We start from the raw sequence: 26,851 nt of genomic DNA on the forward strand, positions 1-26,851 counted from the left end.
GATTTTTCAAGACAGGGTTTCTCTGTAGCTTTTGGTTCCTGTCCTGTAACTAGCTCTTGTAGACCAGGCTGGCCTCGAACTCACAGAGATCCGCCTGCCTCTGCCTCCCAAGTGCTGGGATTAAAGGCGTGAGCCACCACTGCCCGGCTTATGTGATATTCTTAATGGTATTATTAGATTTTTCAGAACTTCTTAATATAGTTACTGACTCTCAATATGCAGAGTTTGTTTACATATTGAAACCACTGAATTTACTTCTGATGGTTTAGGATTTTTGCAATTATAGGAATTAGTTAGTAATAGGAATCATCACACACACACACACACACACACACACACACACACACACACACACACACACACACACACACACACACACACCAGATCCCATACAGGTCTACTAGGCCCTCTAGCACAAGGTGATGATGAAATTGATCAGCTAGTAGTAGGAAATTTGCTGGAAGCCTCAATTCCATAAGAAACACTGTGTTAATAGCAAGGACTTAACAAAGAAATTTTCTGTCACTTGGCAACAAGCCAAGCAAATGTCCTACTTGTGCTTTATATAACCAAACTCCACTACCATTAACAAAAAGGTAATAATGATCCCTAGAGATAGGCTTCATAATGCTTTATTCATTTAAAAATTTTTAAATGCTAATGAAAAGGGAACAACAGCTGTAGAGAGATATTGAATAATAGAAAAAAAAACCCACTGAACTAAATCAACCAGTATGCTTTAAAAGATGTGTTGACCTCAGAATGGAAACTAGGATATGTGTTACATTGGGATAGAGGTCTTGCTTTTGTTTTTTACAGAAGAAAAGCTAAGGATACCGTCAAAAATAATAAAGGATTCAATTCAAACAGTAGAGACCTCTTGGTTAGGAGAGCTGGTAGTGTCAGTTTAACCTCACAGAAGGGTAAACTCATCAAATTAGAGTCAGGGCAGGGTCTTTCCAGGAGAATAAAAACATCAAACTAAGGAATCTAAAGACCTTTAGACAAAGGATGCTTACAAAAAATAAAGGAGACCATCTGAAAAAAAATTTCCAAGAAAAGGAGAAATCTGGCCTAATGGTATAGAATATTTCCTACAGGGTAAAATTTTATAAACCTTTCAAAATGTCAGTTTTTACTGGTCTCTACAGACATGTTCAACAGGTAGTTATGTAGTCCTAACTCAGTTAAAAACTAAAGCTGGCTTTGGAGTTGGAGTGTGGCTCTTTCCTTCTCTAAACCCAAACATGTTTGTTAAAAGAAATTTCAAAGTCTCTGTCTCATATCAGAAGAGCCACTTGCTATGACACAGAAGAAACTCAAAAGTCTACAGAGTTTCAGAACAGGCTCCAAAGCAATAGAGAAACCAGGTCTCAAAAAAAACAAAAAAGGAAAGAAAAAGTTTACTAGATTTTTTTTTTTTTAAATTTCAAACTGTTTTAATGGTAATGTCATTACAAAGTAGTAAGTAATTTTAGCCTTAGGCTTCATGTAACTTTTTTTTTTTTTTTTTTTTTTTTTTTTGTTTTTCGAGACAGGGTTTCTCTGTGGCTTTGGAGCCTGTCCTGGAACTAGCTCTGTAGACCAGGCTGGTCTCGAACTCACAGAGATCCGCCTGCCTGTGCCTCCGGAGTGCTAGGATTAATTCATGTAATTTTTTATGTGTTTTGTTATTCCAGGCTTGAGTTTAAACAGATATTCAGGAATATACCCAATATCCCAGATGTATTTAATAGATAATGGTTCTTAACCTTCCTAAAATTTATAACACATTACATTTAATGTTTAAGTTTTCTATAGTAAACGATACGCGTTTCTAACAGCAATCTCTGAAGTCTCCAAACATGATGGAGCTCCACAACAACGATTCTACCTTCATTCTGATAGTACCACTAAGCCGATAAATACCACTTAAAGATCAGCTTTGATCCACAAACTGCCCAGGATAATTCCAAGATGGCTAGCTGAGATAATCCACCCTCATCTACTACCATCAGTACTTCCAATAAGTCCCAGTATGTCCTACACTTTCCCATTACTCAGAGACTGGCAACAAATGATGCAGCTAGCTCTCCCAAGACTTGACCATTGCTTAAGTTTTTTTTAGGGTCTCCTAGAGATGCTATTGTGCCCCCCAAGATAGTAAGTATTTTTAAAACATGATGCCCACGTTCCCAAGAGGTGGTATGAGTGGTTTTTTATCTTTCACTGGGTTATGACTATTTGTCATCCTGTAGCAGGGGTGGGGGGAGTTGGTTAAAAGTTGTTATTGGGTAATGCCAGAAATGGGGGGGAGGAAAGATATAATAGGATAAAAAAAAGGTAGATTATTGAATCAACTTTCAAACTAAAAAGCAACTAGTCTTAAATAATAATTAAATAGTAATCACCTATACAGTTTAATTATACAATGTGAAGCATTAGACCTTAAAAGCTATTTCAGATAATAAAGAAATACAGGCTAATAGTCTCTGATAGCTATCAAACTTCGTGTCATGTTAGTTAGGTTTTTTAGGTATACAGAGATATATTTTAGATAGGTAATCTTCAAACACTTCAAAGACCTATAGAATATGGTATTTAAAATGTTTTAATGACTTAGTCTTTATTGACATGAAATGTATCTGCTCTCACCAGCAGTGATTTAAAGTGGATGATGCGTATCGAAGAAACTCCATGTAGCATTTGCTTTCTTTGTGGCAAAACCTAGCCATTGGGGCAAGAAACTGCCCTTGCTTTGACTGCTAACATAGCCATTGGGGCAAGAAACTGCCCTTGCTTTGACTGCTAACAGTACACTGTCCAAACTGTACAAGCAGGACTCAAAGAAAGGAGACTGCCGAACTTTGCCAATAGGGTAGGACACTCCTTCAAAACTTCTCGCTTCTGAAACAAGTCTGTTAGATATTCTAGGCCTGTAGGCCAAAAGATTGCAGAAGAACCTTGGATGACTGACCAGGCAGCCAAATGTTTCTGTCATTTCTCACATTTTTTTGTAATTGCTTGCTTGCACTTCTTGATTACTCAAGTAATACTATTTCCTTCCCAGATCTTTGATGGGGTCGAAGACTAAACAGTTAACAGTTTCCCAGATATTGGCAAAAAGCACATTAGTACAAAACTTTGGATTCTCCAAGAGAGGACAACTAATGGAGTGATCTCTATAAATTTGCCAATTACTTATGAATTAGACATTGAGAATGTATTTTTTACTTGATAATTGTTCTTGTATGTAGTTTCATTTTTGTTAAGGTTATTACCTTTCTATTTGGACAATAATTGATAGATAATTTTTATTGTGTGTAGTTTTACTATGTTAAAGTTAGAACCTTTTCTTCATTAGACAAAAAGAGAAAAATGTTACAGAAGTTCTGTCACCTGTCTGTTGACCAATTGAGAGGAGCATTTTGGTTCAAAAGGCTGGGTTTTCGTTGGGGATGGCTGTAAGCAGAGGGTGCTCCAGTCTTTTTGAGCCGGGAAGTGGTAATTGCAGTGGCAGGGCTTTTCGGAGATACCTTGTGACCCACCTTAAGTTTTTATATTTGTTATAACAAATAAACATAAAGGAAATCAGTAACAGTAGACAACTAGTTGTGAGCTGCAGTGTGGGTGTTAGGACTTTAACCCAGATCCTCTGGAAGAGCAAAAAGTGTTCTTAATCACTGAGTTGCTTCTGTAGCCTGGAGTTTTATCTTTTGATAAACCGAAAAGATAACTTGGAAACTGCTACCTGGGATTTTATTCTTGGCAGACAGTATTACACAGGCACAGATAGGAATAGGACCTGAAGCTTTAAACACAAACCAATGTTTATTCAATTTTATAATTTTAGAGGTTCTAGAAGATGGTTTAGGAATAGCACTACCTCAAAGTAACATAGGACTTGTATTTTTGTTTGCTTTTATAACACAAACATTAAAGCCTTCATGTTTATTTAGCTTTTTGTTTTTTGTTTTTCGAGACAGGGTTTCTCTGTAGCTTTGGTGCCCTTCCTGGAACTAGCTCTTGTAGACCAGGCTGGCCTCGAACTCACAGAGATCCGCCTGCCTCTGCCTCCCGAGTGCTGGGATTAAAGGCGTGCGCCACCACCTCCCGGCTTTAGCTTAATATTTTAATGTTGAAACTTTCCTTGAATAGAACTCATGCCAGAAGTGGAGTCTAACTCAACATATACAGTAAGTCTACAGTAAATCTTACATGGTAGAATTAAATGTTTCACCTCTGGCAGCTTAATTATATAGCTGAACTTTTGAGAGACAAAAACTATCAGAAGTTTAGTGGAAGATAAATGTTATCACACCTTCTACAAAGAGAAAGAAGCTATAAGATATGGTATATTCCGCATAAAATAATTGAGCTTTTGTAAGAGAAGATTGGTAGAAGCATGTAAGGTATATTGTTATGACATAACATGGAGATGGCAGTAAATTTTGTTAAGGCTTTGTAGTCATTACAAAAATTACTCTTAAAACAGAGTGAACTATTTGTTGTCTTTATATGTCATCCATCAGTCAAGTTCTTCTTTGGAGTAGGAATGCATTGAAAAATATTGGTTTAGTAGTGGAAGTAGATTTTAAACTTTTATTTTAAAATAAAATCACATGAGGCTCACATGAATAATAGCAGCAGCAGATGCAGAAGGATCAGTAGTTTAAGGCCTCTCTGGGCCACAAATCAAGACCAGTTTGGTTTGGTTTTTGGTTTTTGGTTTAAAACAGGGTTTCTCTGTGTAGCCCTGACTGTCCTGGAACTCACTCTGTAGACCAAGCTGGCATTGAACTCAGAGATCTGCCTGTCTTGCCTTTCGAGTACTAGAATTAAAGATGGACACCACAAGGCCTAGCTAAGATACTAGGTTTAAAATAAACAAGAACATAGCCAAAGAAACAAAATACACAGAAACTTTTTTGTTGTTCAATTAAGCCCCATATTCTTAATCTCAAACAGTCCAGTCCTCTTGTTTCATCCCCCAAAGTAGCAATGGGTACAAGCTAATGCCACTGTACAAGCTGTAGTGAATTATTTTTGCTGGATCACAAGGTACTAGAGAGGCAATTGAGTATGACTTTTAAATAGGTGGTGCTGTAGTTGTACTGGACTGGTTGTTCCCTGTATGAGCTATTGTCTTCCAGATCCTGTGTTTTAAAACAGCATCTTTGTGATATGGCGCATATTTAGAGTAGAACTTTACATGTAAAAATGTAAAACTATCATGAAGAGCAATTGAAAACTTAAAAATTGAGAACTAAATCTTTAACTTGAAGATAAATGATAAGCTTTTATTTTAAAAGTTTAAAAGTTTTGAATGATAAGCTTTTATTTTAAAAGTTTTGTGTAGGAGGAGGTTCTGTACAAAACTACAGGAACATTCAAACTTCAAATCTCTGAAGAGAAAGAATAGTTTGACTTGAGAAATAACCATTGAATAAACAATAGCCAGTCTCCAGCTGTTGACTGGAAATGCATAGAGAAAGAAGATAGGTTGCAAAGAGGATTTTTAAAGTTAGTAGTTACAACAAAGGACTTTAGTCTTCACTATGGTTTTTATTTTCAGAATACTTTTGCTATTTGCTATTTCAAATAGGCTATCAGTCATCCTATTTATGATACTGATTAAGCACTACATTTTGTTAATCATGTGTTTGGTTTTTCGTGACTTTTCAAGACAAGGTTTCTATGTGTAGCAGTTCTGGCTGTCCTGGAACTTTTTAGTAGATTTTAATAGACTTTTCTTAAATGATTGCTGTGTTGATCTTGATGAGTATAGGGTGCTAGAATCAATTTTGCTGCAATGACTAGTTGTCCTGTTTCTTGTTTGTTACTCATGTGTTTACGAAAAGTTTCCAAGTATATTTTTCTAGTCTTCTATGAATTACAAGGTTCTGAATGGATGATACTCAAAAGGATACTGGAAGATATTAGATGTACATATGACATTATTATTCCATGAGTTGTGAGAGAACTTAGTACTCAAAAAGAGGCTTTATACATATGAGTTGGCTTTGACTTTTAAATAAGTAGCATTTCTTCACTTAAGTTTGTCTTACATGACGGTCATAAGTACTGTATATTTTATCCAAATGAAGTGTTTAGTATACAAATTCCTGAGGGATCCTTCCTCATACCTGTACTAAGTGAATCTTGGGGAAGGCCCAGAAATCTGTCCTTCAGATAGATGTCCCAAGAGCCTATTAAATATACCAGAGCAGTATTATATTTTTGAGTATTTTATTGGAATTACAAGTCTTCAGTGTATTTGTAAGATTTTATTTTTAATTGAGAATTCTATACATGCACATGTTTTGATAACATCCACATTCCACTCTATACCCTCCAACTTCTCCCACATCTGCATTGCATTTGACTCCCAACTTTATGTGTTCTCTTTTCTTCAAGGTCAGAACCCACTTAGTGCTGTTTATATGTGCATGGGTATAGGACCATCTGCTGGAGCATGAGTAGTTTCTCGGGTTGCTTCTCTGAAGAAAAATTTACTTTCCTTCTCCAGGCAGCCATCAGTTGCCAGTAGTCCTCATTTAGTGGTAGGACTTCATTCATGGGCTCTCCTATCCATGGTAGGCTTTTTGCTGCCATGATCTTGTGCAGGATTTATGTGTGCATTCACAGCTGCTGTAAATTCATGCAATAGGCTTGTCATGTTCAGTATATACTGTTCTGTTGTGCATATTTTTTACTGCTGACACTATCATCTTTCCATCCTCTCTTCTGCTATAACCCTTGTGACTTGGGAAGGAGGTTGTGATAGGTACATCCCCTTTAGAGCTGGGCACTAAGATAGTCTTACTTCATTCACCAGGTGTGAGTCTCTATTAATCACCATATGTCAAAAGATGTTTCTCTGATGAGGAATGGGAGGTGCACTTATTTATGGGTGTAATGAGAAGAACTCAGGCTGGGGTAATAGTAGCTCAGTGGTAGTGTTTATCTGTGAGTACAAGGCCCTGGCTGTGTTCATTGTGGATCTCTATGAGTTTGAGGCAAGCCTGGTCTACAGAGTGAATTCTAAGAGAAGAACTCAGGGCAGTTTAATATTGGGTGCATTAAATAGAATAATATTTGCTTGTTTTAAAACTTAAAACTTTCTTATCTAATTTCCTCCTGTAAACATCTAATTGATGTGTATCTTTTTTCTCACAACTCTGAAAAAAATGCCTAACAATGGAATGCTTTACCTTTTTAAACTATTGAATAAACTCAGGTTATCTTGGTAAGTATTTTAAAGTATTGTGGTTTTGGCTTAGATCCATTTAACCGAATTTTGTTTCTTCCTTTATAAGAATAGTAATTCATCATTGCTAATGTTTTTGAAAATGAGATGTACTGCTATATAATTTGTAAAAATCCCAATATAAGCTGTTTTAAGTAACCTGTTGTCTGTAAGCCCTAAATTTAAGGTGTGGGATGTCCTAATATTTTCTGTTAGAATATGAAATGTTTTCTTTTTGCATGCAGCTTGACATTAAAGATTTTCTAAACTAGAACATGTCTACAGATGAATGGTGTCCTTATTTAAACATTTTCTCCAGGAAGCAATGTTTTGAAGATAGTGTTTCATTGGTTACTGCCTTATTTAATAATTTTGAGTCTTAGAATTTTTAGTTTACAGGCCACATATTAAAATGAAGTTTCAGTATTGAATGCAAACCTATTTCCATTTCTCTGTAATGGAATTCTGTAGACTCTACTCATCAATAACTGTTATCAAAAAGGAGTTGTTTTTAGTTGGTAAATATCATTTAGTTAAGGATAATTAAAAGTACCTACTTTGAAGGGTAACTTAAAGAATTTAATTACATTTGGAGGCAGTGAAACTTTTTTTTTAAGAAAACTTAAACTTTTGATTTATTTAATGCTTATTGGCAATCTAAATCTCACCGAAGTGGTATCAAGTCCAGGATGTAGTAACTTGGACCTGTGTAATAATGCTTTGATTTCCAGGTTCCTAGAAACAGGAGAGGACCATAAGTTCTTCCTCCCATGGGAGTAGAGATTGGACTCTGGTATAGTAGTAAGCAAAGTTGACTTTGCTCTATTGCTCCAATTCTTTATAAATACTTTAAGTCACTTAGAAATTGTTCAAGCTTCCATTTCCCTATAGTGTTTACACAATCAGTTTTCCTCAGTGTAAATACTGGAAGAGATAGCTGCCTAGACCAATTCAAAGTAACTTCAAGCCTCATGGGAAATGGATAGCTATATTAGTAATTGCTTATACTTAAATAGACTTTATCAAATTCTGGTATACTTAAAAGTTTAGCTACTTACAGGTATTTTACTTGCTATTTTAAGTATATTTGTACTTAATTCTACATAGAATTCTGCTCTCATAAATATTGTTGGAATATGGCTTAAGTCTTGTTACTCAGGAGTCATGTGGTTGGAACATGTTGATTGACTGAGTAAGAGTTGTTTTCATCAAACTTTTATAGGTTGGAACCTACTTTTAAGTCTCTAGCTCAGTATGGAGGAATGTCCTTGACCTAGTCTTTTGACTTCGTATTTCATGATGGGCTCACTTTCTCTAAGACATGCTGTTACCATTGTGCCACATTGCTGTGACAAATGTGTTCTTCACCAGAGAGAAATCAGTGGTGCCTACCTGATCTTGGACTATGAACCCCAGAACACAAACTAAAGATAATTTAAAATGAAAAACTTATCTTTATGAAGTTTTGAAGCTGTTTTGTTACAGTGATGCAAAACAAACTATTGAATGTGCCACCTAACTGCTTAGGCCACCAGACCCTTAGGAAAAGGAATAGCATAATCAAAATCTGTTTCAGATATAGTGGCTACAATGCATAATACTTGATTAAGAGACTTTGGGACTGGAGAAATAGCTCAGAGGTTAAGAATAGTTATTGATCTTGATTAGGACCAGTGATCAATGACCAATGATCAGCACTTACAAGGTGACTCAGAACCTCATACATAACTCCAATTCCAGCCAGGATTGCTCTCTAGACACTACCTGCACCTCGCCCACATACATACATACATACTAGCAAAACACTCATACACATGAAATAAAAATATTTTTTAAAGCTCTTTAATTACTTAAAAGCAGGGTGTTTTTTTTTTTTACTGAAATATCTGAACGTTTCCAAATATCCTTCAATGCTTTTTATCGTAAATGCCGTAAAGTGAAAACAAGCTACTTGCTTCTCAGTGAAAACTTTGCATTTTACTGTGTAAGTGCTGTGATAAAAGTATTTACAATTGGAGTACAAGCTAGAAGGTTGTGTTTCTGTGATCTGAAGGGGAACTGGGAGAAGGGTAAAATGAGCTTGAGAGTAGATACATGTGACTGGATTGTTAAGGTGTGTGGCAGGAAGAAATGACTCTAAAGATAAATTAAAAGTTACATGTATAGTGGTACTTGGGCAGAAGGACCATGAATTTGTGGCCCAGCTGGGCTACATAGTGAATTCCGGTCAAGCCCAGATGACAGCCTGAGACAACAAATAAGTAAGTATTTCTAGTTAAACATCCAGAGAAAGATGCATGGACTTTTTTTGACATTCCTAGAAGACAGTTAAAAAACAAACAAATAAATGACCCTTTCATTGAGAGGACAAGGAAAAGAGAAAGCACACAATTTTGAAAACCGTTTGGTTGAATGGCCTTAGATGTGTCTTTAGTGACATTGGTGGACACCCCGCTTTTATCTCCAAAAAATAATTCTAATGAGTTTCAAGAGTTAGCGGATAATTTTCAACCAAAGTACTTTTAAGATCTGTCCCAGTGTTTGAGCCCAGGTTTACTCTTTCCTGGTGTTTCCAGATAGTGACTAATTGGAGTGACTTTCCAAAGAAAGTTGAAATCCATCGACCAGAAACAAACTGGCATTGGAAAGGCTCAGGCATTAACTTTCCTGGGTTCTTTGAGAGTAGGCATATGAACAGGGTCTTTGATGACTGGCTTGGTTAATTTGTGTTAGCTGTTTAGCCATTTCTAGTGTGCTGTGTTTAACCCAAGAAAGAAAAAGAGGTGTAGAGTATATAAGAAATGTATTCAACACAGCAAAAAATGGAAGGAGATAAACCACCATGAAATACTGGAATTGGTTTAGGCCATTCAGAATGGAAAGATAAAACATTCTAGGAAAGGAATTTTGAAGATCACAAATGAATAATTAGTAGAGAACCTAAAAAATTTAATTATAGAGGAGTTTTATAACTGGCAGAATCTAGAATACTAAGCAGTACCAAGAAGAAAAGTTACCAGAAAAAAAACAAAAATTTAATTAAACTATACTTCATTGCTTAGCTGTGAATACTATTAAGTCAACATGCTAAAAATACTGACTTTAAAAGCCACATGGTATAATATGCTTACAAGAACAAGGAAGTTTATCAGCTTTTGTTTATAAGTATGGTGTCTAGAAGAAGAAAAGCTTGAAGCATCTGCTTCTTATCACTATTTAAATAAGTTATTTTATTTCTGCAATTTATCTGCAGGATTAGGATAAAATGGCTACTTTCCTTGTCATAGGATTGCTGTAAAAATATGTAGCCACTTAGAATAATTCCTGTATGAATAAGTCCTATGTAGAAAGTAGGAGGGAGTGGAGTAGATGTGAGGGATATGATAGAGTAACTTCTAAAAAGAACAGAGTAGCGTATTGTTTGAGGATGTGGAGATAGTTGGGAAATGGCTTTGAGGATGTAGAGAAACTCAGTAGTATATTGCTTGCCTAGCATACCTAGGGCCCTGGGTTTGGTTTCCCTCCCTCCCTTCTTTCTCTTTCTTTTCTTCCTCTTTACTTCCCCCCCCCCCAAATAGCTGAGAAGTAAAAGCAGTTACCTCTGTGACATACTTGGAGAATTCAGGAGGTGTGGTGGACTAGGGCAGAAGATTGCTTGTTCTTAGAAGCATTGAATTAGTTAGCATGAATTTTCAAAAAATGTGGAGAGATTTTTCTGTTTAGGTTTTTAACTTGTGTTTTTGTTTTGTTATAATAATCTGTAAAGAGATTGACAAGTTGAGAGAACAACATAATGAATCCTTTAACTTCATTGATTATCAACTTATGGCCAGTTTGGCTTTTATCTGTACCTGCATACGTAAGTACCAGAGGATTATTCTGAAGAGTGTCACAGTTTAAATCATTTGAGGAGTAAATGGTTTTAAATGCATCTGTAGTGTCCTTGGTGGGTTTGCTGCTCAGAGCTCCAAGAAAGAACTCCACCATCAGCTTCAAGAAGTTGAGTTAGCTGATAACCTTCTGTGTGCATAGCATTTGAACCAAAGACTTATAGGGCCTGTCAGTTTCTGCAGTGTGGTGCTCTGGTTAATTTCTACGCCTGAGTTCAGTATTGTGTTGACCAAGACTTACCCAGGTCCCTGAGAACTTTCATGTCTTGCACTTCCACTTTCCTTCGTACACTATTAACCATCATGGTCTACAGTTCCTTATTGCCTAATTATGATCTTTTCTCCATATCTTTTAGAGCTGTCACCTTCATCTTAACATCTGCTTCCTAAAACGTCAGCCAACATAATAGGTAGTAAAAATGATTCTTTTTAGCATTTCTAGAAAAGAACTGACATCAGATCTCAGACTACAATCCTTAAAGGTTTGTTTACAGATCTTAGGAGAATTTTGTTTTATAACTTAGATTGAATATTATATGCTTTGGGGAGTCTGGAATTTTGATATGCACTGAGTCTTTAAATGACCAGCTTTTAAGAACTCTGTACTCTCTAATGTGTTGGCATGGTAAAATATTTTGCATGTTACAGTTTGGTTGGAAGAAGCATGTTCTGTGTGGAGCAGTACCTTCAAAGCTTGAATCTGCTATGTATGTTTTCCTCTGGTCATTCTGTACAGTGGCCATAGATGGACTGTGTTCTGAGGAGTTCTGAGTCTAGTGAATCTCTTGCGTATGGATAAGAACTCTTAACACATAACATAAAATCACAAAGCCTGCATGATGACCACAATAGCAATTAATTTGTCGATGCCCTTCCTATCTCTGTGTAAAATAGGAAGCCATTGGGATGATACACACCTGTAGTCCCAGCACTTGGGAGGCCAAGACTAGAGAATTGCAAGTTGGAGAACAGTTTGCGCTTCAAAGTAAGGCCCTATCTCAGGTCAGCAAAAACCAGCCAAATAAGGAGGAAAACTCTATTCAAGCTCTTTATTTTTCAAAATGTCTACATTCTGAGTATGTACTTTTTGAAAAACTTAGACAAATGGATGATGTTGAAACATGCTTTTCAGACTGATGATAAAGTTATGTATGGTACTAAAGTATAACTTTCACATTATAGCTGAGGAAGTAATCCCACCTGAAACAAATTTCTTCTTAATATGAGGCAGAAAATGAATTCATGATTCAACAATTAAAAAATCGAGTTAGCTGAGTTGGTGGTTCACATCTGTAATCCCATTGTAAGTTCCAGTTAGTGTGGACTACAGACACTGTTTCTAAAAGGAAACAAATCTAACTACTTCATTACATACATTGAGGAAAATGTCACATTTCTATATTCAGGTTTGACCGTTGACCTAGAGGAGAACTGTGGATGTAATAGCACTTGTGAAAGAAGATTCCTTCTTGAGGTTTTTCTTTTAGCAACTTATGTTTACTATGTACTGTGTACCTTAAAGTTACTAAAATTTTTAGTTTTTAAAACTACCAGGTGAGGTGAGGCACTAAGTTCATGGTTTTATAGATGAGGATTAGTCACAGATTTAGAATAGCTTTCCCAAGGGTACACAATAGCAAAAAACCAAATTGGAACTCTAAACCCAGGCATGGTAAAAATGGAACATATTTTGAATGAAGACCCAAGGATAGTAAAGAAATAAACACTTTGTTATGAGCTAAAGAAAAGCCACTAAAAACAGTACCTTTTGAAAGATAATTAAAGGTGGGCAGGGGGGGATTTAAGGCTGTCAAATGTTCTTTCTGTTCTGAAGAGAGTGTTAGGATTTCTTCATGAGATTAAGACATGAATAAATTCCAAATACTTAATCTCTGGTTCTGTATCAACTATCTACTCTTTGCTGTATCAGAACTGTGTCAGGACAAGTCTTTTCTTCCATCATTTACAGTCTGAACAGAGGCTAATTATTTGGAAGCTTTGCTGAAGGGAATTATGGCCCTGAAGATAAATGAACCAGAATGTCTCTGGGGCACCTCACCAATACTGGACTTTCCTTCATCCGATTAACTGAAGTGTAGAGTCTTGACTAAACTGTGTGATTAAAGATCTCATGCAGTATACTCAATGGTAGGCAAGTCAGATACGTCGTGAGAGTGAGTCATGGGCTTGCATAGTCCTTGTTTGGTTTGGAAAAACCATAGAGCAGCTTCCAACCTCAGATCAGCTTCAGTCTGAACAAGCTACTCTTACTTGGCACAAGGTTAATTTTCTTCCCTTAATTTCTACCCTCTTTCTATCTTTGTTTTTGAGACAAGATTTCTGTGTGTAATAGTATTGGCTATCCTGAAACTGACTTTGTAGACCAGGCTGGTTTCAAACACGTAGAGATCCTCCTGGCTCTGCCTCCCAAGTGCTGGCATTAAAGGCGTGCACTACCACCTCCCAAGAATCTCTGCCTTACTAATGCTGATTCCCAAGGGTATAATGAATATTTATATATTCCTATGGCATATAATTAACTTGACTGACTGAAAAAATTTGTAAGTTCAATGTTGAGTCTCATTTCCAGTATTCCTTATTTGGGCCAGGAGTGTAGCATGAGAGTGTGTTTCTTAGTGAGTTTGCAGATGGTGTGGTAATACCCTGGTTTGTATACCACACTTAGAAGCGCCAGAGCAATGTGGCTCACCTCGGTTGATTGAACACTTTAGGAGTGGAAGCAGTGAATGCTACTCATTTCCTTGTAATCAACAATACACAAAGGCTGCAGCAGGTCCTAATTTTACAGAAGCCTGAGTGTATTGTTTGATTGCTTTCTTTGGCCTGATGATGTCAATAAGATGGGCCTGAAAAAAAAATTTAGATGTCTCTATGTAGTGTATGTGGTTGTCTTAGAACTCGCTATGTAGCCAGTCTGGCCTCAAACTCAGAGATCTGCCTGCCTCTGCCTCCCAAATGCTGGGATTAAAGGTGTATACCACCATTCTGGGCTTAAAATAAATTTTAAGGGATTAAAGTAAAGGATTATGTTAGGTGTCTTCCCTACCCCCATGGTTCTACTTCCTGCTACATATAAAATTGTAGGGCTTTGTTTTTTGGCTTGTTTGTTTGTTTATTTATTTATTTGGTCTTAAACATTACTAGAAAGCATTACTACATTTAAAAACAATGATTTTTAACAGGGATATTCCCAAGGAAATAGAAGCTGTTGGGCATGTTAGCTAGGTTCATGAATGAAGCAAATGATGACACTTGCTAAACTGGCTCTAAGATTAGGGAGGACCCAACATCAACAACTGATAAAATAATTGTAACAATTAAATTTTTTAGACTTTATTTTATATGTAATGAGATTTTGCCTATCTGTATGTCTGTGCACCATCTATGCCCTTGGTGCCCATGAGCTCAGAAGAGGGTTTGGATCCCTTGGGACTGGAATTGCAGGCAGTTGTGAATGGCCTGGTGGGTACTGGTACCCAAACTCTGGTTTTCTGTAAGAGCAGGTGCTCTAACACAGTAGTAGGTGTTGTTTGTGGCTGAGCTGTCTCTCCGGCCCCTGTTGACTTTATTTGTTTAGTGTATATGGATGTTTGTCTGCATGTATATCCCTGTACCATGTGTTTGCCAGGTACTCACAGATGCCAGAAGAGGGTGTGAGGATCCCATAGGACTGGAGTTAGAGATGGTTGTGGGCTATGATGTTAGTGCTAATAATTGAACCCAGGTCCTCCAGTGCCTTTAACCTGATGAGTTATTTCTTTAGCTCCACTGATGTAATTCTTAAACCTAAATATGAGAGAAGAGTTTGTGTTTTAAATACTCCATCTCTTAGCTAATAATTAACATCTTACTCAGCTTTTAATAAGAATTTTTAACTGTGATAATTAAGTCAATAATGTTTATAATTTAAGTATCAAGAAAGATAATCTCATTTAGCATATTATAATAGTAATAAGTAATAAATTCATTACATAAAGAAACCCCAGGATTTGAAGATACGGCTTAGCAGTTAAGAATGCTTTCAGTTTTTCCAGAGAATTTGACTTTTACTTCCAGCACTCACACTTTGAATTGTCAGAACTGTATGCAGCTCTAGCTCCAGGGGATATGATGGCCTCAGCAGGCCTTCACACACGAGTATATATTGACACATGCATGTACACACAAAGAAAATGAGTCTGTAAAGAAACCCCAACTTAATGTGATGGTGAATACAAAACATGGGAAGTACACTTGCCTAACACTTTGAAAGCCATGGAAAAGGCCCTGTCCAAGGCTTAGTTGGGTGGGGGAAGAGAGTTCATTCAGGTTCACGTTTATAGATACTAGCCTGTGAGTGTCACAGTATAAGTGAGAAGTATACCCAGTAATAATGGTTGTTGCTGCTTTATAGCTATGTATACATTTTAAGGTGTAGTCCAGGCTGATCTCAAATTGATTCTCCTGCCCCCATGTTTTTAGCATATTCTTCCAGCATGTGCCGCCACCACCACTGGACATTTTACTTTTTCTCTCAACTCTGCAAATTATGTATATTGCATGCAATTTTAGCCTCCTGTGAAAATAATTCTGAGTGCTATTGTGTGGTTTCTTTTCCTTTTCACTCAGATATCCAGAAAGTGGTATTCTAGAAATGAATGTTAAGGATCTTCGACCACGAGCAAGAACCACTTTAAAATGGAATGAACTGAATGTTGGTGATGTGGTGATGGTTAATTACAATGTAGAAAATCCAGACAAAAGAGGATTTTGGTATGATGCTGAAATTACTGCACTGAAGACAATCTCAAGGACCAAAAAAGAAGTTCATGTGAAAGTGTTCCTGGGGTAAGGTTTTGTCACTAATGCCGTTTAGTTATTCAGTTAGAAGTATAATTCTCAGATGTGAAGCACATATTTCTATTGAGGAAGATGGGGTTAAAGAAAATTTTCTGTTTTTTAAGAGAATATTTTAAGACCAAATCTATCTTCATTGCTAAGTTTAATGATAATTTTGGAGAATATTGTATATGAAAGTGTCTTACAAGAAAAGCCTGTGCTTCCTAGAATTCTTTTTCGTTTTACTGAGACAAAGTTTCTTTATATATATTCTGGAACTCGATTTGTAGACTAGATTGGCTTTAAACTCACAGAAGACCACCTTCCTCTGACTCCCGAGTGCTGAGATTAAAGGTGTGCACCACCACCACCTAGCTTAGAATTCTTATAGATGAAACAATATACAAAAACATTGAAGAACCATGTTAACATATTTACTGTAGATGACAGCTTAACCTCTTTTCTAGCTTGTAACTTTGCAGAATTTTCCTCAAATGATAGAGTTGTAGGCATGATCTCACAGAGAACTTTTACACCTGGGCAGTTATCACTACCACATGATATAGTATAGTATAGAGTATCTAAATTTTCCTTGTAAATTCTATGTGTATTTATTTCTTTTCTTTATGATGAATATGAAAATGTATGATGTATTGAGCACTGATATATTAGTGTGACATTAACAGATTTTGCTTGTTGAGAGAGCCAAATTTGTATATTTTTTATGTTTTAGTTAACTGGATTAATGGCAAAAGGTCAGAGATCTGGGAGCAGTCACACATTCGTTTCGCCCACTAGCTGATGTGCTTAGAAATAAAGTTTACTGGAACACAGCAGCACCCCTTGATTATTATCTGTACATCAGCGTTGAGGAACTGCAGCTGAGATTGTCTGGCCACACAACCTAAAGTGCTTCATGAAAATAGTACCCTGAGATAAGGATAAAGACTATTAGGGTGTGTTGAAAAAAACTTTTACTTTATTGTTTTCATATTAGAGTATTAGAATCAAAGCTCATATTTTAGAAAACAGATTTCAGACCTTTCCACAGAAATACAAGTGTGGCTCTGTTACTCAGCTAAGGATGTAATTGATATAAAGATTTCTAAGCAACTTAAAATTCAGATATGTATATTGAAATTTGCAAGCAGATGGATGGATGTAGAAAACATATTGAGTGAAATAACCCTGACCCAGAAAGACAAATTCTCTCTCTCTCTCTCTCTCTCTCTCTCTCTCTCTCTCTCTCTCTCTCTCATATAAGTGGGTTTTAGACATAGAACAAAGGAAAAACCATCCTACAACCCATAATCCCAGGAATCCTAGACAACAAAGAGGACCCTAAAAGAGACATATACATGGATCTGATCTATATGGGAAGTAAAGACAAGATCTCCTGAGTAAATTGGGAGGGTTGAAGGGAACTGGGGAGGAAGGAAGGGGAGCAGAGAAAATATGTAGCTCAATATAAGCAATAAAAAAATTCATTCAGATGGTCATACAAATTTGAAGAAACTACCAAAATAACTTGACTGTATAGGGAACTTCATAATATACTTGGCTTCAGTAAATATTTTTAAAAATGGGGGTATAAAACAGGAGATAACTAAACTCATAGCTTTTGAACTTTAAAAAAGAAATGATCTGGGGTAAGTGGCACACATGTTTAAATTAGAACACTGAGGGGCATCGACAGGAAGATCTCTGAGTTCAAGGCTAACCATAGATACATAGTGAGACCCTATCTCAGAATGAATAAATAAATAAGCGAAAAAAATAAATAATAAATTTATAGGAAAAGAAAAATTTGCTATTTTATAAATGATTCCTCTAATTGATCCTAAGTTTGAAAATTACTTCAATAACTAAACTGAGTAGAATGATGGACAGGCATAGTATTGATTGGTATGACAGTTGCATTATAGCTGTTTCAATTGTAAAACAGTACTCAGTTTTTACTAAAGTGTTAGAAACATAAAAGCCATGAAAGCAAAGGTGGTTTGAGGGTAGGTATTTATTTCACAGTTAAAAATCTTCCTAGAGGCTCGAGATGGCTTTGGTTTCAAAGTACAATGGGTATGGTTCTCTATACCCACATGGGCATCTCATAATCACTGTAACTGTAACTCTAGTTTCAGGGAATCCAGTGCTCTCTTCTGGCTTCTGTGGGCTTGTGCACACATGTAGAATGCTAGGTTATAGTCTTTAACTTTAGTTAAATGATCACCATTCCCTAGAAATGCAAATGTCAAAACCAAGACTGAGAAGCGTTTAAACAAATAGTGTTCTTAAGCAATTGCAAGGAAGAAAAAGAGGGTGTGGGAATCTGTAGATTATATACTAGTAGATGGGTGAAATTATGCCATATGCTAAGGGTGGTAGACAAGCAGTAAGGCTACAGAAAATCATGTTAAATGTAACTCTTGAGAAGATGTGAAGAAATGATTATTTCTGAAGTAGCATGACAATTCTATCTGCTCTCATCAGTGATAACAAAGACTACATACCTCACAGTTGCTTGAGCTATCCATTTTATCTGTATAGTTTTCTATATTATATTTGATACTAAATTTTTAATAGAAAAGGTAATGTGGAGAAAGTTTTAAGTAAATGGATGCTACTTTCTCTTTTAAATAAAAAAGTAGAAGGAAGGCTGGAGAGATGACTCAGTGGTTAAGAGCACTGGCTGCTCTACCCGAGGACCCAGGATCAATTCCCAGCACCCACATGGCAGCTCACAGTTGTAACTCCAGTTCCAAGGGATCCAACACCCTCACACAGAATATATACAGAAAACACCAGTACACATTAAATAAATAAATCTTTAAAAAGTAGTTATGATGTAGAATTCATTAGAGGGGCCCAAACGAAAAATAAAAGTCTTAAATCTATGTGTGCCTAATAATATGTCTTCCAAATACAAAACAAAAGCTATGATTAAAAAGGATAAAGAGGGCTGGAAAAATAGCTCAGTGGTTATGAGTGGTTGCTGCTCTTGTAGAAGATCAATTTGAATCCATGTCAGGTAGCTCACAATCATCCTTTAACTCCAGCTCCAAGGGGACTACTCAGTGCATCTAGATTCTGCAGGTACCTGTATTCATGTGCAGTGTTTGCACAAACCTACATATTCACATAATAATGTTTTTAAAGGAGAAACAAGTTCTCAGTCATAGTAGGAAATGGAAGAATACGCATATAAGTATAAATTAAAGTAACCTTGGCTTCATATTTGAAAAAAAAATATTAAGAGGCCACCTTATTTTTTCCTAGAAATACCAGAAATTTATTTGAATCTTATTTTAAGTAACAGGAGAGCATTTTATATAGTCTTTATGATAAGTCTGTAAAACAGGTACTTCTTACCTAATCTAAGTAATAATAAAGTCTTAATTTCTCTTTTCCTGATATTGCTCTAAAATTATAGCTAACTTTGAGGATTAACTACTAAAAGTAAAAGACCAAAGTAATTATGATAGCTATAAGCTCAATCAATTTATAAGTTGGAAAAATAAATTTTCACAATGACCTGTAATTATTATTTTTACATAATTTAAATTTTGCTGATAGAAATTAATGTTTTTTCCTCTTTTTAAACAGGGGTTCTGAAGGAACATTAAACGACTGCCTTGTGGTGTTTGTAGATGAAATCTTCAAGATTGAGAAACCTGGAGCCCATCCTCTTTCCTTTGCAGACGGAAAATTTTTAAGTATGAGTTTCTCCTTTAGGCTTAGACTCAATTTGCTGTGTAATGAAAATTTAGTTTTATTTAATCAATGAATAATTTTGGAGGAGTTATAAAATAGTAGACCATACAAATTTAAAGGAAAAAGAATAGTTTGTAGTAGTTATGTTTGTAAAATAATTTTTCAAATGCTTATACATGTTTTGTTTTGTCTAAAAATACGTGTGTGTGAGAGAGAGAGAGTTTACACACGTGTGTCACAGCACACGAGTGTAGAGTTACAGGACTCTTGGAGTTCTCTCCTTATATCATGCGGGCTCTGGGGATTGAACTCAGGTCACCCAGCTTGGCATTAGGTGCTTTTATGTACTAACCCATCTCTCTAGCCTACGGCACTTACTAAACCTCACCTTGGGTTGTTCTTTTCAGTACATTTTGTTTTTCATTTAAAAATAAGTTATATGCTCTTTCATTGGATTTTTCTTTCTGAGAATAATAGATACAAAAAGATAAAACTTCCAAAATTTTGTTTTTTATAGGGAAAAATGACCCTGAGTGTGACCTGTGTGGTGGAGATTCAGATACGAAATGTCACATGTGTTCTTGCCATAAATGTGGAGAGAAACGGGATCCCAACAAGCAGCTTCTGTGTGATGAGTGCAATATGGCATATCATATCTACTGCCTGAGTCCACCTTTGGATAAAATCCCGGAAGAAGAGTACTGGTACCATCACCGGGTTTTTTTCTTTTTCTATTTTAATTACTGTTTTTCTACAAAATGGATCTTCCCAATGTACATTCACCCCTTCCCCCATCCCTCCCTCTATTCCTCCCTCCCCCATCCCTTCTTCCCTCCCTCCCTCTTTTTTATTAAGATAGTTTCTTCTTATGTAGTCTTTGACCGGCCTGGAACTTGCTGTGTAGACTATTCTGGCCTCAAACTGATAGAAATCTGCCTACCTATGTGTCCCAGGTGTTTTGGGATTACAGGACTGGCCGAACATGAATTTCTAAACATACTTAGTACACTAAAGTATTTAAAATGTCGTAGATAGCCATTGCTTAGCACTAATACCTTTACTCATTTGCTGTAATAACTCTCAGGTGGCTTCTGATTGTATTTTTTTTTTTTTCTGGTCATGCTCTAGTATGGAGGCATTCGAAAGTGCATATTTGATTATGTCTTTGCTTCAGAGGCTTTCAGTTGCCTTTAAGGAACCTGGAATGCTATTAATACATAGTTTTTCTATCTATGTGTCATACTACTTCTCTCCCTTTTTCCCTAAATACTCTATATTCTAGCCATATTCAATTCTCTTTAACTTTGTAAGTCTTATTCTTTTGTTTTGTTTTGTGTTCATACTTGAGTCATTTTTTTTCCCCCGGAAACATTTTCCTCTTTCGCTTAGCTTCAGTTTTTTACTTATTCCTAATCAGCCTTTATAATGGCTGTCCACCCTAGTATGTTGGATTTCCTGTTATATTCTTAGTAATTAAATACTTAATGTATATTAACAGTGTTTTATATGTTTTGTATCTCTAATCTTACGGAGTTCTTAATAGAACAAGGCTCTAATATTAAATATACTTATCATAAACTAAATTTAAATGTGTAGCGATAGTTGGAAACAAACCACTTGCAAATATTAGGAGAAAAGTACCTAGTAAAAATTATAAACCTTTAAATAATCACATTGTGGAATCTTTTTTTAAAGTATTTTTTAAATTTTTGTGTGTTTTAATTATGTTTGCTTTTTTGCATGTGTGTGCGTGTACATATGCAATGCCCTCAGTGGTCAGTAGAAGACATTGGAATCCTTGGAGCTGGAAGTACATGCTGTTTTGAGCCTCTTGATGAGGGAGCTAAGAATCAAACTCTGATCTTCTGACAGAGCAATAATTGCTCTAACACCTGAGCCACTTTTTCGGTGCTCTCCCCCACACATTTTGCTACGTGGAATATTTTTAAGGAAGGGATATGATAGTAAAATAATACTGATGTCCAAGTGACTAGTGAGTGTGATGTGAAGAATAGACCTCTCTTCTTTTCTGTGCCTTTTGAAAATGTGATGGCTGTCTTACTATAGAAACTACAGGGGTAAAAGAAAGGAGGAAAGGGGCCAGTGACATGGTTCAGTAGAGAAAGACAGTAGGTCAAGGGTAACCTGAGTTCAGTCCCTGGGATTCATGTAGTAGAAGGACAGAACCAACGCTCTCAAGTTGTCTTCTGACCTCCATGTGTGCCATAAATGTGCACATAAACACACACACAATATTTTTAAAGTTAAAATTACAAAATGTAGAAAGGTTTTTGACTCCTTTCTCTTACTTTCTGCCCCTGACTTGCATAATCACATGACTAGTACTGTGCTTCCTGTGAAGTCTTATTTGTTCTTGTTTCAGTGGAAATTTATATAGTGGAAGGAATTTTGGTGCCTTTTCAGGTAGAATTGTTTCAGTTGAGGGAACTAAAATATTTGCATTTTTACCCTACTAGTGTAGATCTCATAATTAGGAGTGACTGGGGCATAGGTACATTCTTTCCTCTAATACTTACATGGAAGGAAAAGAAAGATACAAATTTAAGATGGATTAGGCAGTGAATTATATCTTTGTTGGTGTGCTCTTGCCTAGTGCTTCTCAACCTGTGTTTAGTGACCCTTTTGAGGTTGAATGTCCCTTTCACAGGGGTTGTGTAAGACCATTGGAAAACACAGATATACTTATATTACAATTCACAACAGTAGCAAAATTACAGTTATGAAATAATAATAAAAATAATTTTAGTTTGCATAATTTTTTATTGATTCTTTGGGAATTTTATCTCATGCACTGCAATTCCACTCACTTCCCAGTCACTTCGTATCTGCCATTCATTCTTGTAGCTTCCCCCCAAAGGGAAACTTAATAATAAAAATAAAAAACAAAAATACAAATAAGAATATTAATTACAACAAGAGAAAGCAAGCCCCCCAAAAAACCACTTTGCTCCTTTATCTTTCCCATCTCTCCTTTGCCTCCTCATCCATCTTGGTGGCATTGGGAGCTGCTCTGTATCACACAGTGAACCCTTATGTTCAAACAGACAACTTTACTTGCAAGTGTTCATTGTTAATGTATTGTTGGCCAAGGCCTCTGGCTTCTGCTATACCATCATCACTGGGCCCTCACCAAAACTCCTCTCAGATATCCTGCTGTTGCCCTGAGTCATGGAGATCCCGTGGCTATGGTTCCATAGGACCAGCCTCTAAGAAAAATAATTTTATGGTTGGGGATCACTACAATTTGAGGGACTTTATTAAAGGGTCACAGCATCAGAAAGATTGAGAAACACTGTTGTAGACTTTCCAGTTTTTAGTAGCAGAATAGCCTTATCTCATTCTATAGACCTGGTTTTAGAGAAAGAGTAAAGCAGCTTTATGAGAAAGGACAGACAAGTACAAAAAACTGAACTAGATCTAGGGTTGCTGTCCTGTAAACCTGTTTACAGTGTACTAGACTTTTTTGGTGTTGAAATTTTCTGTCAAAGAACTATACCACACACACACACACACTCTGCATTTCACTTTCTTATTGTGTGTTGGGGTGTGTGTTTGTGTGTGTGTGTATGTGTGCGCATGTGTGCGTACCACAGTACAAGAATGGAATTCAGAGATCAGCTTGAGGGAACCATTTCTCTCTTGGCACCATGTAGGTCCTGGGGATTGAACTTCGGTTACTTGGCTTGGTGGCAAGCACCTTTACTCACTGAATTATCTCACTGGCCTCTTGTATATTTTTTTTATTATGAGAATTCTAATAACTAAATTAGATGGAAAGATGTATCATTGCATATTTTGCTGTTGTACCTATAATTCTTTCTCCTTTGATTTTTATAATAATTTCAAATGAATGTTTTATTTTATTAGCGCTAGTAAAAATTGTGGTAGCATTTGAATCTTAGACACACACATATACCACGATTTTGAATTGAGTTTCAGGGTGCATAAAACAAAATCTTAGGGCTGGAGAAATGACTCAGCGGTTAAGGGCACTGACTGCTCTTCCAGAGGATTCGGGTTCAATTCCCAGCACCCACATGGCAGCTCACAACTGTCTGAAAATCCAATTCCAGAGCATCTGACACCTTCACACAAAATGCACATAAAATAAAGATAAATAAATCATAAAAAAATTAAAAAATCTTAAAGTTCTCTAAAAGTGAAACAAGAATTTTTTTTTTTTTTACTCTCAGCTTTATCACGTGTATATTTTTGAAATGTTTAAAATTTTGGTGACAGTTGATGCTCTCTATTGTAACCCAATATGTCCTAGTTCTTGTTCTGATGTAGAAAGACCATTAGTCTCTCACTGCTTTCAGTATGATGTTACCAAATATTCTTTGTTCTTTTTTATTCCTTTAAGGTATTGTCCTTCTTGTAAAACTGATTCCAATGAGGTTGTTAAGGCTGGGGAAAGACTCAAGATGAGCAAGAAGAAAGCAAAGATGCCTTCAGCTAGCACAGAAAGCCGGCGAGACTGGGGAAGGGTAAAAATGAAACTCCCTCTCAGTTTCCTACTAACAATTCATAGTTAAATAGTGTCTCAATATTGGTAGTAGTAGTATAAAAGATTAAACAATTTAACTCTTACTGTAAGTGATAATTCAGTTGTATAAAAATGATTTCATTGATCCAATTATTTTATTTGCATCTTATGTGAATTGGAAATCTGTTGATGGAGATTTTCTTTCATTTCCCAGTTTCCCAGACCCAAATGATCACACACAAAAAAAAACTGTATTAATTACTACACTGTGTGGCCCATGGCTCAGGCATATTCCTAGCTAGCTCTTACATCTTAAATTAACCCATTTCTATTAATCTGTATATGGCCACAAGGTTGTGGCTTACTGATAATGTTCTGGCATCTTTCTCCTTTAGTGACTACATGGCGTCTCTTTAACCCTGCTTGCTCTTTCTGTGTATCTCTTTTTGGATTTCCAGCCTGGCTTTACTCTGCTAAGCCATTGCCCAAAACAGCTTTACTCATTGACCAATAAGAGCAACACATACACAGAAGGACATCCCACATCAGAAATCATCAAAAAGTTTTACCTAATTGGTTTTCAAACAGCTTATTTTGTGACTTACAGGGAATGGCTTGTGTTGGTCGTACAAAAGAATGTACGATTGTCCCCTCAAATCATTATGGACCTATCCCTGGTATTCCTGTTGGGTCAACTTGGAGATTCAGAGTTCAGGTATGCTTTGAAATTGGTTTAGTTGAAAGGGTTAAATTCATGTAATTAAAGTTGAAGTGATGCTAACATTTGTTTTAAATTACAAATGGGTCTCAGCTTAGGAGCACATGTTATTCACATGTTAGAATGTCTTTCCCAGACATAATCAGACAGAAGAGCCACCATTAGAGTAGGCATTAGTTGTCTTAGTTATCACTTTGTTTTATTGTTCTGTATGGGGCTGGTAAGCTTTTAGGAAAAGTAATATTTAAAGTAATTTTAAGTTATGTGATAAATTCTTATTTGACTTAGACTTACTTTTAGACATTTTCTTTAAGACTTTTCTTGAATAAATATTAAGCTATTGAGGCATTTAGTGTCTGTTAATCCAGTACTAAAATTCTTCACCTTTCCTCACCTCTTCTGCCTCTTATGTTCTTTCCATCCCTTCTTTGGCAATGTTCCTTGAGTCTTGGATTGGGTAATATATATGTCCTACTTATGACTGGCCATTCAAATTCCTATTACTTTGACCATTAGGAGTGTCTGTAGTGAACACTAGGCACTGCAGAAAAGAAACTTACATGACAAAAGCCAATAGCAACAATAGTCTGTGGGCGTAAGTACAGTTATTTAGAAGACAATTTAAATTTGATGCATCATGTGTATGTAGCAAAACAACAGCCGCTTCTCTGATAGGGTCTTTGACCTCCCAAATCATATGCTTTTGACCAGCTTTATAATATCAATAATTAGAGTTTTCTGATGAAATCCACAGCTTGCCTATACTGCTAGTCTTGCTAGGTAGCCTGTTTCAGGGATTTCCTGTCTGCCTTCTGAGGCAGGAGTTACAGGCATACCACTATACCTATCCAAACTTTGGTCTTGCTTATATGGCACTAACCCATCTCCCCAGCCCAACCAAAAACTACCCATATAAGGACTCTTCTAAGCCATGTATGGTGGCTCATGCCTGTGACCCCGGTACTAGGTAGGCAAAAGGAGAATAATATGATGCAAATTAAAGGCCAGCCCTGATATACATATTGAATTCGATGCCAATCATGGCTACTTTGTAAGACTCTTGTCTAGAAATAAATATAAAAAGGATCATTCTGTTGATGATAGAATGGATTAGAACGGAGCAAAACAATTGTAGGAGGATCTGTTAGTGTGTAGGTCCCAAAGCAAGATTTGGGGCTAGAACTGGGGGGAAAATCCAGCACCTTCAGGATTTATTTGGGAAAATTAAAATGAGAAAGCAAACTCTAGGTGAAACATAATTGGGCTTTAGATTTTAATAATACATATGGAAGCATTTTGTAAGGCTAAACCCATTGTTACTTTTACATTTATTTTCACAATTTTATACATATAGAATGTACTTTGGTCTTACTTTTCCTCTACCTTATAGGTGAGCGAAGCAGGTGTTCATCGGCCTCACGTTGGTGGCATTCACGGTCGCAGCAATGATGGGGCTTATTCTCTCGTGCTGGCTGGAGGGTTTGCAGATGAAGTTGTAAGTAATGATACCATCTTTAGAACCTATCTTGATCATAAAATACAAAAGTTGTGTCTAAAATGCATAAAAACGATCTTTTTAAACATAGTTTTTGTTGAAAAGATTGATTCTATATAAGTTATAAGATATAACAGTGTCTATTTTTTACATATGTTGGTTTAGCCTATACAGTTGGTAACTAAGAATTATGTACTCTTTGGAGCTTATTTTTTTTTAGTAAATTAAGCCTATTTTTAAATGTAGATTCACAATTAATAGCATTAGAAATGATAAGCATCCTTCCCCAAGAGTTTCATTTTGCTGAATTGTTTACCAGATACTATCACAGCCAGGATCTTGACTCTACAGTCAGGATGCCAAATGCTTCTGCTCTCAAGCTTTTGTTGTTATGTTGTCCCCAGGCCCTCTAACCCCTGATAACCACTAATCTGTTTCCCATTTTTATAGCTCTTTTTTTTGTTTT

The 26,851-nt window shown here is 36.2% G+C and overlaps 1 protein-coding gene across 1 annotated transcript in view; it reads left to right on the forward strand.

The window, feature by feature from the left end:
• Uhrf2 (ubiquitin like with PHD and ring finger domains 2) overlaps positions 1–26,851 on the forward strand; it is a 76,137-nt gene that overhangs the window by 36,708 nt on the left and 12,578 nt on the right. The window contains exons 4-9 of the mRNA XM_005352130.2: positions 15,748–15,966; positions 19,558–19,667; positions 20,183–20,369; positions 24,050–24,173; positions 24,780–24,887; positions 26,281–26,385. Coding sequence (XP_005352187.1) covers positions 15,748–15,966; positions 19,558–19,667; positions 20,183–20,369; positions 24,050–24,173; positions 24,780–24,887; positions 26,281–26,385 — 853 coding nt within the window. The remainder of the gene's footprint in view (positions 1–15,747; positions 15,967–19,557; positions 19,668–20,182; positions 20,370–24,049; positions 24,174–24,779; positions 24,888–26,280; positions 26,386–26,851) is intronic.

This window comes from Microtus ochrogaster, chromosome 8 (assembly GCF_000317375.1).
Source record: "Microtus ochrogaster isolate Prairie Vole_2 chromosome 8, MicOch1.0, whole genome shotgun sequence".
NCBI classification, from domain to species: Eukaryota; Metazoa; Chordata; class Mammalia; order Rodentia; family Cricetidae; genus Microtus; species Microtus ochrogaster.